The sequence below is a fragment of the Polypterus senegalus genome, chromosome 3, assembly GCF_016835505.1.
Source record: "Polypterus senegalus isolate Bchr_013 chromosome 3, ASM1683550v1, whole genome shotgun sequence".
NCBI lineage: Eukaryota > Metazoa > Chordata > Cladistia > Polypteriformes > Polypteridae > Polypterus > Polypterus senegalus.
In genome coordinates, this window is record NC_053156.1 from 10397079 (window position 1) to 10411941 (window position 14863).

Sequence of the window (14863 nt, forward strand, 5' to 3'; positions counted from 1 at the left end):
AGGAGAGCAGTTTGAGCATCGTGATAGCAAAGCACAAAGTTTCTCACCGAGAAGAGGAGGAGGAAAAAAGAGAAAGTCAAGTCTGTCATAGCTTTCTGCTGGCTGAGCGCATCTTCAGCATCCATAACTGCAGTTCCAGGCACGTGAGAAAGGGGCTCAGGCAGGGAGGACAGATGCCCATCCAGGTCACGGACACGTGTCGCCAAGTACAAGGACAGCTGTGGCGTCCTCAACAAACCCAGGGAGAGTCGAGTAAACCACTGGCACTCAGGTGCCCATCCAGGTCACGGCCAGTGTGCCCGCATGTGGTACCAAATATGAGCCCGGACTCCTCACTAAAAGCCACGAAAGGCTGAGTACATCCCTGACACTCAGATGCCCATCCAAGTCAGGGCCACTGCACCCCCATCAAAAACGAGTGCAACCACAACCTCGACAAACCCAGGAAAGCTTGAGGACCCCCCTTAACAGGCAGATGCCCATCCGAGTGAGAGCCACTGCACCCACATCACAGCACGTGGCATCAGATGCGAGTGCAGCTACAGCCTCCCCAACAAGGCTGAGTACACCCTGGCACGCCCAGGAAGAGCTGGTAAAAAGACCATTTCTGAAAGACGCCACATGACCTGACACGACGCCCCTCCAAATAAATGACAATAACCCGGCACTGATCCCGTTCTCTTTTTCGTTTTACCCGTAAGTGCAACCTGCCTGCCTTTGCCATGGAGACAGATACAGTAGAGACATCCATAAATTTGAGCTAAAATGCGACAGAAAGAAGATCCAGCTAACTGGCCACTTTCTTTTGTATAGCGACTTTCCCAGCGGCTCCTGTCACACTAAGCGATGACAGCGCAGTGTTCACTGAAATCAAACAATGAAACGCTGCCCGCCTTTAAGAGTGCAGTGACTGGCAAGGACAGATAGAGGCGACCGCGACGAAGACCCAGAAAATGAAGTGTCACAGATAAAGGATGAGAGTGGCAGTTGTGACTGCGGCAGGGAGGTGGCGGCGCTCCCTGCTTCTGAGTGATGAGACTCCGCTGATAAAAAATAAAGGCGCTCAAAGAGGACTGTAGATAGGGGGCGCCCTAACACCCCTTAAACGTGCTTAGCCCTACCAGTCAGAGCCGCAGAGCGGGGAAGAGGGAATGAGGGGGGCCGTGACAGTACGAGGGTGGGCAGTCCCGATAGGGGGGTTAACTGGGAGTGGCGCTCATTCCGACAGGATGTTCAACATAAAAGCCGCTCAGCGCCCTAATGGAAAAGAAAATTACATTGGAAAAGACTTCGGACAAGTCCGATATCGATTAAGGGGGAGCATAAACGATGATGAATAGCGAGCGCGGGGACCGGCGGTCGTGCGACTCGACACTTGACAGCAAGGGGACTCGCCCAGATCCTCGTTCAGTGCACTTGGCCCCGGGGGTCGGCCTCGGAGGAGGACTGATGATGAGTGGCGCACGGGGGCTCAGTTAGCTGACAGGGTCGCGCTGCCAGTAGGATCTCAGGTGACAATAAACTAAGCCAGAAATCGAGCCAACGTCTGTCAAAGGCAAGGAGCGAAAACAAACACCTCTGTGCGAGGCGCTATATACCTCGGGGGTCCTATTTCTTATAGAGTACCCCCGCCCCCCCACCTCACTCGTCTGTGTGTGGATCTTGGCGCACACCACTGAATTAACGGTAATGTTTATGACGCTGTCTATAATTACATGCAGTTGATATAGTGCCTTTCAAAAGAGGCCGATTTGAGGTAGTGTGGCATAGTGCTTAAAGCTTTGGACTTGAAACCCTGAGTTTGTGGGTTCAAATCAGACATTTTGTGACCCTGAGCATGTCAGTTCACCTGCCTGTGCTGGTACTGGAAAAAGAAAACAAAAGAAATGCAACCAGTTGTATCTCAAATGTTGCAAGTCGCCTTGGATAAAGGTGTCAGCCAATGAATACGTAATAATATGAAAAGCACTCTATAATAAATATATTAATGTGAAAGGCGCTATATGATAGATAGATAGATAGATAGATAGATAGATAGATAGATAGATAGATAGATAGATGTGAAAGGCGCTATATGATAGATAGATAGATAGATAGATAGATAGATAGATAGAAGTGAAAGGCACTATATGATAGATAGATAGATAGATAGATAGATAGATAGATAGATAGATAGATAGATAGATAGATAGATAGATGTAGTGGTTAAGGCTTCGAACCTCAAACCATGAGGTTGTGGGTTCAAATGTGACACATTGTGACCCTGAGCAAGTCACTTCACCTGCCTGTGCTTTAACTAGAAAGACTAAAGAAATGGAGCCAATTGGATGTCAGATGTCATAAGTCGCCCAATAATAATAAACTAACAGATTAAACCTGCAGCCCCAGCGGGCTTCCCAGGACCACGCCCACCCACAGTACCGGTCATAAGCCCCTCCCACTTGAGAAGGGCCAATCCCACTTCGCTATCCGCCCACCACAGAGAGCCATCACGGGTGGGCACGTGCCATGTGCCGCTTGTTTGCTGCACGCTTGGATGAGTCGCGCGTCTCGGGGACAATATCAAGAAGACTTGATGTGACAAAGAAAGGCAGGCGGCGGCGGTGGCGCGCATGGCGGCACATCAACGCGTGGAGACGCCTGACACGCTGGCTGCCTTCTTGTGTGCGCGAACATGCAAAAGGAAGCCGCGACTGATCCGCCATCCCGGCCGGCCAGCTAATGAGTGACAGGCACTGTGCTGTCACCCCTGTCACCAGGGACGACGTCTGTGCGGAGAGCTCAGTCTCTCATGGGCAACTACCGATGAAAAGCGAGGCGCTGCCATTGTTTGTGTTGACAGGCTGTGTGTGTGTGGTGGGCACTGCTAGCCATCAGCCGTACAGCCCCCCTAACAACAACACACCCCCATGGCTCTGCTGCCCAAATTCGATTTCTCTTCTCCAGGCCACTCTGTTTCCCAAAGCAGCTGCCCTTTAATTCAGTTACCGACACAGCAGGCTGGTCTCAGGTACTCCTAGACGGTCACGTCGTTGTCACTGTTGGTGCCATATAGCGCCTTTCACAAAGGATTTCAGCTTTGAAGAGTTCTGAATGAACAGCGCTCAATGTGTGGCTTACCTGCCACTCTGGTACTCATATAGCGCCTTTTGCAGAGAACAACGGCCTCAAAGTATTTCATTTCTCACCTCTGGAGGTAATGAAGGAATGGCCATTTCTTATTCGCTTTAAGGTCACAGTTGGACGGTGCCAGCGAATGCTTAGGAAATGTCGAGGAAAAATGGCACCAGCCAGCAGCGTCAGTCAAGATTAAGCTCATATAGTGCCTTTCACAGTCACGGGGCACACACACACATACGTCACAAAACAAACCCACATTCACCGACTGTACAGCTTGAACCTTCAGGCGCCTTGAGCCTCCCCTGACTTCATATGCCCATGCCACCCTGGAAGTACCCTCACCACATTGAGCTGCCGTTCTCTCTGGCCCCTCCTGGTCACACCTGCCTGGCATCGACTGTCAAGTTCAAAGACCCCCGTCTGTTCACTTTAGACTGGCAGTAAGCTTCAGTGAACTCTGGGGGGCGCTGCTGCTGACTACGGGCAGTTTCACTTGCTGATAAGGACCCTGTATCACCAACCCCCCACCCCCTCGCCCATATTTGTGCCCATTCACTTACAGACAAGGCAGCTTTGTTTGGCTCTCAATCACCATGTCACATGATTCAGACTGGGAACAATGGGGCAGATCAGGTGACAGAGGGCTGGAAACACAGACTGGTCTGAGACTGTACAGGGTGGTGGCTGGGGTGGGGGGGGTGAGAGGGCATGTTGTGGGGGGGGTGTGAATACATGTGAATGTGTGTGAGGGCACAGCTGAGTGTTGATGCACACGTGGCAGTGTGTGTGTGTGTGTACACGAGGGTACGTATGTGTGTGATTGTGTATAAGTACAGCTGAACGTGTGTGACAGCTCAGTGTGTGTGCGTGATTGTGTCAATTGTGTGTGTGAATGTGTGTGTGTGTGAGCACAGCTGAGAGAGGACCTCCATGTGTGTGTGTGTCCTGTCAGTGGACATACTGTAAGCACAACTGAGTGTGTGTGAACATCCTCGTCAGATGGCAATTGTCAACTGGTGATCTGACATGATGATGACGTCTGGCTCCTGTATGACGCTCTGTGTCACCATGTCCTTTAAAAGGCGGCAGTGTGCCAGCAGTAATGTGAGCCGAGTTTGCCACTCTCTTTAAGGTCCTGTGCCCCTGGACTGAGCAGGTGCCCCTCCAGAATGTGAGGACAGACACCAGCTCTGTGCCTATAGACGTCAACAGATGGCATCCTCACTGAACTTGCATTCATGTGCACTTGTGTTGACACCAACAGGCATGAGACTGCCACCCGGGTCCTTGGGGGTTCAAGTCGGGGGCAGTGCTAAGATGCTTCACTGGCAGAATGGATTTGAGGGGCCCACCGAGCGCTTTGTGCCTCTCGTCTACTGTGTGACGCTTCATCGCCTTCTTCTAATCACATTAAAATGCCAGCTTTTCACAAAGCCTTTAGAAATTCGGGACCTCCTTAAGGCGTGTGACAAACAAAGCAATCAAACAAAAGGTGTGACAAGCCCAAGCGAAGGAGGCACCTGGCGATGTGACTGCAAGGCTTAGCAGAAGCCCCAGCGCCAGCAGCTCACCTGCACGATGCTGTGGTGACCATCTGAGAGTGAGGGTTCAAGCAGCGGGCAACACCTGTGGCTACTAAGGAAACAGCCAGGGCCTCATCACTGGGCACTTTGCCAGCGGAAGACAGCGTGGGCACAGAGATCCCCTCCCAGTGGACTCCTTACGTGTGTGTTGCCCCTTGTTGTCCTCATACACTGCCCTTTCTGCTATCATCACACTGTCACTCAAGTATGCCATCCCTCACTGTACCGGATGCCCTTTGGACACTTTATGTCCTGCCACGTCCCGATGTGCCATTTGGGACCTCCTGCCCTAGCTCTCATCAATCTGGCTTAATGCTGAGTCCCATCCTTCAGTTGATCAGCCTCTTTTGAATGTCACCCAGGTGTCCCCATTGCCACCATGTCACAAGTGGAGAATCAAACTGAGCAGATTTCAACACGCCCCAGGTGACCACACGAAAGCCATTGCTTAGGTGACATTCTCCATGGCTCTTTGCAACTGTCCCGGACCGGATCCCCTGTGTCAAGAGAAGCGCCGTATGCGCCCCCCAGATCGGCCACTTTAGGTGTCCGTTTGCAACAGCGCGGCGTATGGGGGCGGGTGGGGGTAGGGGCGTGGAGGCCCCGTGAGCGTCCAGATGAAGCCAATTAGAGGCGCGCAGCTCGCAGGCTCCGCCGCCAGGGGGCGTACGGATACGCAACAGGTCCGACCACCGCGTCAGCGAGAAGACGACCGGAGGAAAGTTCGCGACCGCATTCACGGAAAAGTAAAAGATGTTGCGTGTGCTCAGCCGACAGGCCCGGAAGAAGCCCGGAGTAAGTGTGCGCGCCCTCTCCGTGTCGCTTTGTCGCCTTTCGTGCACTTTCAGGCGCCTCTTTCAGTTGCCGCTTTTCGCGATGCTCGTCGCTCTGGCGTTTTGGGGAAAATCCGTGTGGCCGACTTAACGACATTAAGGTGACAGGAGGTCACATCCCATGCAGAGAGAGTGACCAGGGGTCGGGGTGGTCACTTCTGGAGACAGTATAGCGCAGCAAACTGCAGCACCTGCACGAGCCCCCTTAGCGGCGGTGCCAATTCCAGGCTTTCAGGGGGCGACACCATAACGGGAGTGTCATTCGTAATGGGAATGCATGTCCGTCGAACGCATTCGTTGTTCCGTTTTATCAAAGCCAATGTCGATGGCTTCGTTTGAATAAAAAACTGAAAGCAAAAAAAAAAATGAGACAAATAGGAAGGGGGGCTGGTGGAGGGGGGCACGAAATTAAGCAGATGGAGACGAGCCCTTCCTCTGTCAGGCGGGGAAATAAACAGAGCACTTCCTAAGAAAAATTAAATAATAGGAAAAACGTGAAACAAATTACACGGGCGGGGCAGGCGGTGGGTGATGGGCGATGGGCTTCAACCCGCGTTACAGGACCCCAGAAAAACACAGCCCTCTGTGGAAGTCGAGGAGCAGCCAAGCAAAGAAAGTACACGAGAAACGCGACACACACACACATAAAAAAAACCAATAAGGAAATAAAATAGACCGACGGAGAAAAGCCGAAAAAGCGACAGGCGACCGGGAATAGAAAGGATGACAAGAAATGGCGGGGCGCAGAGAGACAGACAGAGAGACGAAGAAAAGCGGAACCGCACAGCCCGCCCAGCTCGGCTCGACCTCCGCCGGGATGGGGGGGGGGTGTCTGTGAGGGGGTCCCGGACCCTAAAAGTCGACACGTCCTCGGAAACCGGTGTGTGTGTGTGTGTGTGTGAGTGAGTGTGTGTGTGTGTGTGCGCCCTTAGAATGACTCGCACATTATATCCTCCTCTACCTCTGCATTTATATGTGCAGTACATCGGTGTCTGTCGCCATGTCTGCGTCTTGATTGTCGTCTTTAGCGTCCCTCTCTGTCTCTCTGTGTCTACGTGTGTGTCTGGATCTCTCTAGCCATATCTATCTCCATTCATATTTACATCTCTGTATCAATATCTCTCTATCTAGTCTGAGATCTATAGCCACAGCTTTATCCATATCTATAGGTGTATCTTATCTGGTTTTATATCAGTATCCTTAAGTGCATATTTATATCTTTGTATCTGTAGCCATATCTATACTGGTGTCTATATCCGTCTCTATATCTACTTTTATATCTAGATCTATATCTTTATTCATATCTATATCTACCCCCATACATATCTATGTTTCGTATTAATGTCTCTGTCTCTATTCTAATATATGTCTCCATATCTTTATTCATCTACAAACACATCTCCATATCGATATTCGTATTTATGTCTCCATATGAATGTCTTCGATATGTGCCCATCAATGGGCCACACCTCGCCAGTCTCTGGTGCCATGATGGCTTCCTCACCTCCAATCTTGTGTCTTCTTCACACGAAAAATGTCCAACCACGCGTATTTATGACAAAGTGTGAAGGCGCTTTAAACGGCACCTGGCCAGCTTAGTAGATGAGAAGGACAAAAAAAAAACCACGACAACGGGGGCTTTCGTAATCAGTAGGCCACTGTGCCATCTTTAGTTTTTGATTCTCCCTGCTGACTTTTTAATAAGTTGTGTTTGTTTTATTTGTATTTGTACAAAAACGGGCAATCCCCCCGCAGGCAAACACAGAAATGTAATAAAACAACAATAATGGGAAATGTGGCACGAGCCACATCCGCATAGGTGTAGTGCAGTAAGCGTAAAGATTGTCAAACTTGGTAACATAATTAATAATAATAATAATAATAACCATTACGCAAAATACGCACGTGTGGCATCAAGGTTAGGGGGGGCACCGCAGACATTTTCCATTGCCGGCTTTACTATGGATCATAGGATGTCAGACTTCAAAATAAACATTATTTTATCTTGCGGTAAGTTTTGTTTCAATTCGAAAAATACAATTTGATTTTCCGGTTTATTATTGTTTATTGAATTAGAGCGAAAGATATGGGGCATCCTAATCATTTAAGTGCTTAGGGCCTTCTTAAGGTTTTAATCCGACCATAATAATAATAATAAAGGGGCCGTAGTGGTCCAGGGTTTGATTTTCCGCCTGCTGGTCCCTGTGCAGCTTGCACCCTGCCCCGTGTCACCACCCAAATTGTCGCCCACCTGATTTTTTCCACTCCCACCTTGCCCAGCTGTGTGTGGCTAAATGCCCATAATGGCCCAGAGCCACTTCCCGACCCTCAGCCGCTCATGACGACACTTCAACTTCTACATCGCCCACTCCTATTTGCAATGCACCGGCTTGACAGTGTTCTGCCATTTTGTGTGTTTTTATTGCTGGCGTTACTGTTAATGTTAATAACATCGAGACACCCCGCATGCGCGCTCCCGGAAGACCTGCGCCAATGGCTACGCACCGCCTTTTGTTTCCGAACAGCTGATCGCTGCAGGCAGTCTGGCGCGCTAACTAAGATTTTGGACTTGAGACCCTGAGGTTGTTGGTTCGACTCCCACTACTTGACACCACTGTGTGACCCTGAGCAAATCGCTTCACCTGCCTGGGCTCCAATTGAAAATGGTATGTCAGATAAAGGCGCCAGCCAAGTAATAAATAATAAGTAAGACAACGGGGACGCGGTGCCAGGCTTGCCGAGCCGAACCGGACATCCCTTATGTCGCACAGTTCGTGGATTATGCGGGATACCCATCTTAAAGTGACGTCAGAGCGGGGACTCCAACCTCACAAAATTATGTAGAAGAGTTTAGGGAAAGGGGGACGCCTGGACCCCCGGTTTCAGATGTCCATCCCGCCCACTTATCTCTCCTTGGCTGTCTGTCACGCGGGTTTTGCGCAGGCTCGAAGAGATCTCCAAATTTCGATGACGCCAGCAGTTTTCTCACCTTGTGGGAAAAAAAGCGAAAACGAAACGTGCGCGCGCACGTTTTCGGAGAATCGGAGCTGCTCAGGTCCAGGCTGCAGGTGTCGCTGCGGCCCCGCCCCTTGTAGAGATGGAACCCCAGCATACTGTATTCGGCTCGGCGAATCAGATTTAGAGTTGCGTCGCACTGAGCGGGGGGATCGTCGAGGCGGCTGATCTCATCTCGAGCCACTTCAGCACAATGGCTGTCGTTACAAATGAAGATGTGTGTGTGTGTGTGTGTGTTTGTGTGTATGTAAAGGGGCACTCGGGGTGCAGGGATCTCCTCAGGTGGTCCAGGACCCACGAGATCTTCAAAGCCGCTGATGACCGAGCTGCACCGCCCTCATTATTCATTCCTCACTTTATGTATGCTCGGCTCTCCAGAACGTGGTTTAAAAAGGCGCACCGGCAATAAATCAATCGATCTTTGTTTGTGCGCGGCTTCAAATCGCTGAACAGACGAATTAACGAGAGCGGCAATCAAAGAAAGAGGGGAACGCGCGAGTCACGTGGAAAGAGCCACCACGCGTGATGACAACCACCCGACTGGAGGACAGTGCCCTCTAATGCCAGGTGCACTCCGGGCACACACCCGAGTCTCTACAGGCATCAGCGGCGCCCTCCGTGTCCACGCCGTGGAGCAGACGCAGTCGCCTCTGTCACATAGGGCTGATAACGCGGCGTCCCGCAAGTTAAAGCCCATTGTGGCACTTCTTGTCTGATTTTGGGTTATACAAAAAATAAATTGTATTGTATTGTATTTTGTGACAACGGGCACATAATGCGGCTTAGACGATATGCATGAATTATTGAGGACTTCGTGTTTAACCCAAACCGTCCCGGGTGAAACAGCACCTATCGCTTGGCACCACAAGGCATTCAACAGCAGGACGGTTGTCAACTGGGAGCAACGAAGTGGCGTTTAAGGCTTTGGATTTCAAACCCTAAAGTTAGGGTTTCAAATCCACGGTGTGACCCTGAGCAAGTCACCTTACTCGCCTGGGCTGCAATTGTGGAAATACTGTAAATAAATGCAACCGATTGTGCCACAAATGAGGTAATAAGCCACCCTGGGTAAAGTCATATAATAAGTAATAATACTCATAATAATAATAATTCACAAACTAACAAGTTGAACAACGTATATGTCCTCACTGGAAATAACCCGGCTGGGCTAGAAAGCCCCTCGGTGCGTTTATACAACTGACCCATTTCAATCTTAAAATGACAAACGTGAACGGTAGATTCACTCATCCTCATTTTAAGAGTGACACTTCCCTTCTTGTGCATCGTGTCTCGTCGTGTATTATTTGCAGTATGGCCAAATGTCCCGTATAAACCGGCTGGTCACGAACCGCAGACCCCAAGTAATTCCAATCAATGCACGTCTGTAATATGTATTAACCCTTTCTAGCTCGCTTCATTAATTAAGTTGTGTCCCGTTATGAGAGTCTGAGGCCGACTATCCGTGGCGATGGAGGAGTTCACGAGGAAAGGGCCGACATCAGGGCCGCAGGGAGAGGAGAAGTCTACCAAGCTGTTAGCAGACTGCCGGTGGTCTAAAACGAGGGAGGGGAGGCTAGTGGGGTCCTCCGCTTGCTCGTCCCCTGTATTAATAGCGCGCGTGGCTCCAACTCGGTGTATTGAACGTGTGACTCCGCGAGGCCAGCCAATCAGAGCCGAGCGCGTCACCGAGGACCGTGCGAGCAGCAGCTGGCAGAATGAGCGCGGGTTCAAGAGTGGGAGGGGGCCGAGAGGTTGGGATCGAGAGAGCAGAGTTGAGTCAAGGCATATTAAAGCGCCTTTCACAGTGGGCGGGGTCACGGAGCTTGGCAGGAGAAGGCGCTATATACATCTAGGATCTCATTTCACCCGCCAGTTCCCACTGCTGCCAGTCCCTGTGTACAGACGGTCGGATGTCGCGGCGCGCATGGTCGCCCCCCTGCCGTGCGCCTTTCATTTTCAATTCATGTTTATAGACAGACGGCTCTTCTTGCGTGTGATGTTCAATTAGTGAAACGTGCGCGCTTTTTATTTCCCCCAGCCATGTTTAACAAATTGCCGCATTTCAGGTAAGAGACAGTTTTTAAACAGTCGCTAATTACACGCATTTATGGTAATTGCCAAAAAATATATTTACTTTGCATTTATAATGCGTTCGTCGTCTCAGCAAGCCTGGGATGACCGGACGAGGCGCGTGCTCGCCACGACCTTCGCCCTGAGGCACTTCGGGTCGGGACGCCGCCCCCCCACAGCTACCCCTCCCTTACAGACCCTCATAATTATGTAAATATTGTAGCATAAAAATATAGAATCGTGCGCGTGTCTTCTATTAAACAGCAAAGCGGCAGCCGAAGTCGCGCTGGAGAAGGAGAAGGAGGAGGAGACCACCGGGAGACCACCGACGAGGAGGGGATCCAAACTGACGGGCGGCAAAAGCCAAACAGAAAAGAGAATTCCAACTTCAGAGAAAGTGCGACAGTCTTGAGGTGAAAGTAAAAGCCGGCTGGCTGCTGCTCCTTTTATCTTTCTCTGCAGTTGTTAGAAATAAAAACTATAGACGGGCTGGAAAGTTTAAAAAGGTGCAGGTGGAGTGCGGGGGTCTTCGACAGGTGTGTGTGTGTTAAAGGAAGGGGGAAAAAAACAGCGGAGAAAGGAAAAGGAATAAGCGAAGAGTACAGGAGCCCACACTGGGGGCTCAGATGGACTTGGCAAGGGCAGACCTCCTTTGGCCGCAGCCCCACTTACCTCCTTATTTGAGACAAAGCTGTCCGACCCCTTCAAGGCGCTTTATGGGTACTTCATAGCGCAGCCCTGCTTCTGGAGCTTTCCTGAAGGCTTCGCGGGACGGGCACAGGGTGGTCTGTACAGCGCTGCCACCTAACGGAACACTCGTCAACCAGGTGCAGCCGCCCGACGCATTTAGAGTAAGAGGTGGGCGCCTGGCCACTTCATATTCTGCCAGCTGGGCCCCCTGTCCAGGTCATGTCCACGTACACCCGGGGTCTCCATCTCAGATCCCGGCGTTCATGAAATAGTCTTTGGTTCAGAGGCTCTCGGACGACACGCTCTTCGGAGCACTTTGTCCGCCAGTGAGGCTTATTGTCTCTCGGCGTGTTTTATGAAACACACGGGGGTGCAAACGAGCTGGGACTGGCTTTTTAGCTGCCATCTTATTCACATCTCGTTCTCAGACTCCAAATGCAGCTGTTTGGCAGTAAAAGAAGTGATGAAGGGTTCAAAATGTGAACGTGCGAGCCCACTTAAATGAACACAATGAAGACCCCGCCATTGGCGACAATAATCGACTGGAATGACAAACTGCCGGCCACCAGGAAGAGAAGACACCTGAGAAGAACAGGAGGAGGAAGAGGAGCAGCCATGATGGGACAAAGTACAGTGAAATTCTGACTGGCGAGCAAACACGTGCGATGAAAGGCGCTCTACGATCCGAAATGGAGTTCTGTGTGTTACTCCATCCTTAGAAATCAACTGAAATAGCGCACCTCACGTGTTCTGATCTCCAACGTCCTGCCTGTCGCTTCTAAACCCCTGGCGGCAGGACTCGTTTATTGTCCTACGGGGACACTTTCTCGATCGAAATGCAGCGTTTCATTTAGTAATATGTGGTGTCTTTCACATCTCTGTCTATAATGGAGTTCCTTTTAAATCTTTTACACTTTTCACGCCTTTTCAATCTATTATATAGTGCCTTTTACATCTATGTGTTAATGTCCAGGGAAATTCACCGGTGACCGTCTGACCGACATGTAGCACTGTGAAGTGCCAAGACAGACAAGAATGGGTTAAAATGCAGCACTCCATTTAGTATTATACAGGGGGGTTCAGATCGAATTATGCAGATCCAGATTGTCCGGCTGACTTTGATTTATGTGAGGACGATTCCAGTTCGGCGCGAAGACGATTCTTCATGTCGTCAGTTCGCACACTTCTCGATGGTCTGGGATTTTTCTGGTGATTTTCTATGTAATAAACTCGATAAGTTATAGCGTAATGAAAAGTGCATAGTTAGATCTGGACCACCCTATATAGTATATCATTATTTTAATATTGCTCTAGTATATAGCGCCTTACCTATCTAGCATTACACTTCTGAATTCAAGTCTGTTTTACAGGGCCTCTCATACACTTAATGTCTCTTAGCGCCTTTCACGCCTCTTATATATTTTTTTTCAGTATTCTTCTATTATGTAGCGCCTTTCCCATCTATCAAGAGTTTAAGGTCTATATAGTTTATAGTATTTTTCAAGTTAATCTTACATAGTAACATAATAATGATGCCTTCACATCTATTTTTTTTTGCGCTTTTTGTATTTTACTGTTATATAGTGTCTTTCCAAATGATCATAATGCTGTTCATATTTTTCAGTTATAGTACCTTTATTGCGGTGGGCTGGCGCCCTGCCCGGGGTTTGTTTCCTGCCTTGCGCCCTGTGATGGCTGGGATTGGCTCCAGCAGACCACGTGACCCTGTAGTTAGGCTATAGCGGGTTGGTTAATGGATGGATGGATGGATGGATAGTACCTTTACGTCTGCCTCCCCAACTATTTTGTAGTGCTTTGCACATTTGTCCATTATATAGCGTCGTCCCTGTCTATCATACATACCAAGCCTTTATTTCACAATTCATATTTTACTATTGGGTCCTCCCTGCGTGGAGTTTGCATGTTCTCCCCGTGTCTGCGTGGGTTTCCTCCCACAGTCCAAAGACATGCCAGTTGGGTGGATTGGCGATTCTAAATTGGCCCTAGTGTGTGCTTGGTGTGTGGGTGTGTTTGTGTGTGTCCTGCGGTGGGTTGGCACCCTGCCCAGGATTGGTTCCTGCCTTGTGCCCTGTGTTGGCTGGGATTGGCTCCAGCAGACCCCCGTGACCCTGTATTCGGATTCAGCGGGTTAGAAAATGGATGGATGGATATTTTACTATTATAGAGTGCCTTTCATGTCTCTTTTATAGTGCCTTTTGTCATTATCTATCAGTAATATAGTGCCTTGCACATTTCTTGTATGATGGTTTTAATACTTTTCTATCATATAAGGCCTTTTCTGTCTATCATTAATTAATACTGGATAGTGCCTTTGACGCCCCTTTCACAGTTCTTTTTCATATTTTTCAATGTAAATATCTTTCCAGTCGGCCATTAAGATTGCGCCTTTTCTATCAACACACCTTTTAGTGGTAGCCCCAGTCATGTTGTCCCGTGTACAGAGGCCAGCGCCATTCCTCCTCCTCACCCGTGCCCATGACAGACTCCATTGTATGGCACACTCGGCCGGTGGTAGGAGAGGAGCTCTGTAAGGTAGAGGTTGATTCAGAGGAGTCCTGCTCTGTCTGACTGGACTAAGGGTGCTGGTCTCAGTACCACTGACCGAGGGGTCGTCCACATTGCGTCCTCGGAAAGCTCAAATAGACACGAGGCCCCCCACTAATGGTCCTCTCTTCCCTTGCAGCTCATTCCACTCTTCTTCTTCATCAGCGTGGGGATGGGGGGAGCAGGCCTGTACCTCCTGCGCCTGGCACTGCGCCACCCTGAGTGCAGGTAAGGCCACATTGCTTTATGACGGAGAGCTGCCATGATGGCTGCCTGCCACCGGGCAGACAAAGCGGCCATTGAGCCTTTACTCACAGGCTTCTCTTGTTGTCGCTTCTTTTGAATGGCAGCTGGGACAGGAAGAACAACCCGGAGCCGTGGACCAAGCTGAGTCCGTCTCACCAGTACAAGGTAAAGCCCGACGCCACCTCATAGTTCACGGGTGTGACTCCCACTATACCCCTAGGACCTAAATGGCAGGGTGGGCAGGCTGCACCCCGATGACCTCTTTGGTCTGCACTTTCTCTCTTTCAGTTCGTCGCCATCAACACGGACTACAAGAAACTGAAGAAGGAGGGCCCCGACTTCTGATTTGGTGGGGCTCATGTCTCGATGCCAATAAACACGAGTGCCCAACCTCAGCCGTGCCCCTCCTCTCTTCTCTTTTCCCACGACTCCGCTGGCCTCGTCTCCCGGGCACCCGCATAAAGGAGGCTCTGTGTATGCAGACGAGAGCCGACGGGACTGAGCCGAGCGAGAGCCCCCCATTCCCCCCACCCGCTCGCCTTGCCACGCAAATGAGGCTTCAGCTGGACACTCCATGGTGCACAATGGCGTCCGTGCCGCTGCAGCGATGCGCTCAATCAGACAGCCTTCGGGCGGCCCGCCACGGCTCCAGTTACTATGACAAACTCATCTCGGGGCTAAATATGAAATAAAGCGCCCCGATGGGGGGGCTGGCAGGGGATCCGCCGGTCTAGCGCCATT

At 50.3% G+C, this 14863-nt stretch overlaps 1 protein-coding gene across 1 annotated transcript; it reads left to right on the forward strand.

Annotated features, from left to right (window-relative positions):
• Positions 1-5378: 5378 nt before the first annotated feature.
• LOC120524807 (NADH dehydrogenase [ubiquinone] 1 alpha subcomplex subunit 4-like 2) lies at positions 5379-14517 on the forward strand. Its single transcript, XM_039746561.1, has 4 exons — positions 5379-5498; positions 14016-14104; positions 14227-14287; positions 14411-14517. The coding sequence occupies exons 1-4, from the start codon at positions 5457-5459 to the stop codon at positions 14465-14467; spliced, it is 249 nt and encodes an 82-aa protein (XP_039602495.1). The 5' UTR covers positions 5379-5456; the 3' UTR covers positions 14468-14517.
• The last annotated feature ends 346 nt before the right edge of the window (positions 14518-14863 follow it).

What these genes read in the sequence shown, in the direction of transcription:
- LOC120524807 (XM_039746561.1), top strand. Translation starts at nt 5,457, where the DNA reads ATGTTGCGTGTGCTCAGCCGACAGGCCCGGAAGAAGCCCGGA. An exon ending in AGGCCCGGAAGAAGCCCGGA is followed by an intron (nt 5,499 to 14,015) that starts GTAAGTGTGCGC and finishes CTTCCCTTGCAG; the next exon opens with CTCATTCCACTCTTCTTCTT. An exon ending in GTCCGTCTCACCAGTACAAG is followed by an intron (nt 14,288 to 14,410) that starts GTAAAGCCCGAC and finishes TCTCTCTTTCAG; the next exon opens with TTCGTCGCCATCAACACGGA.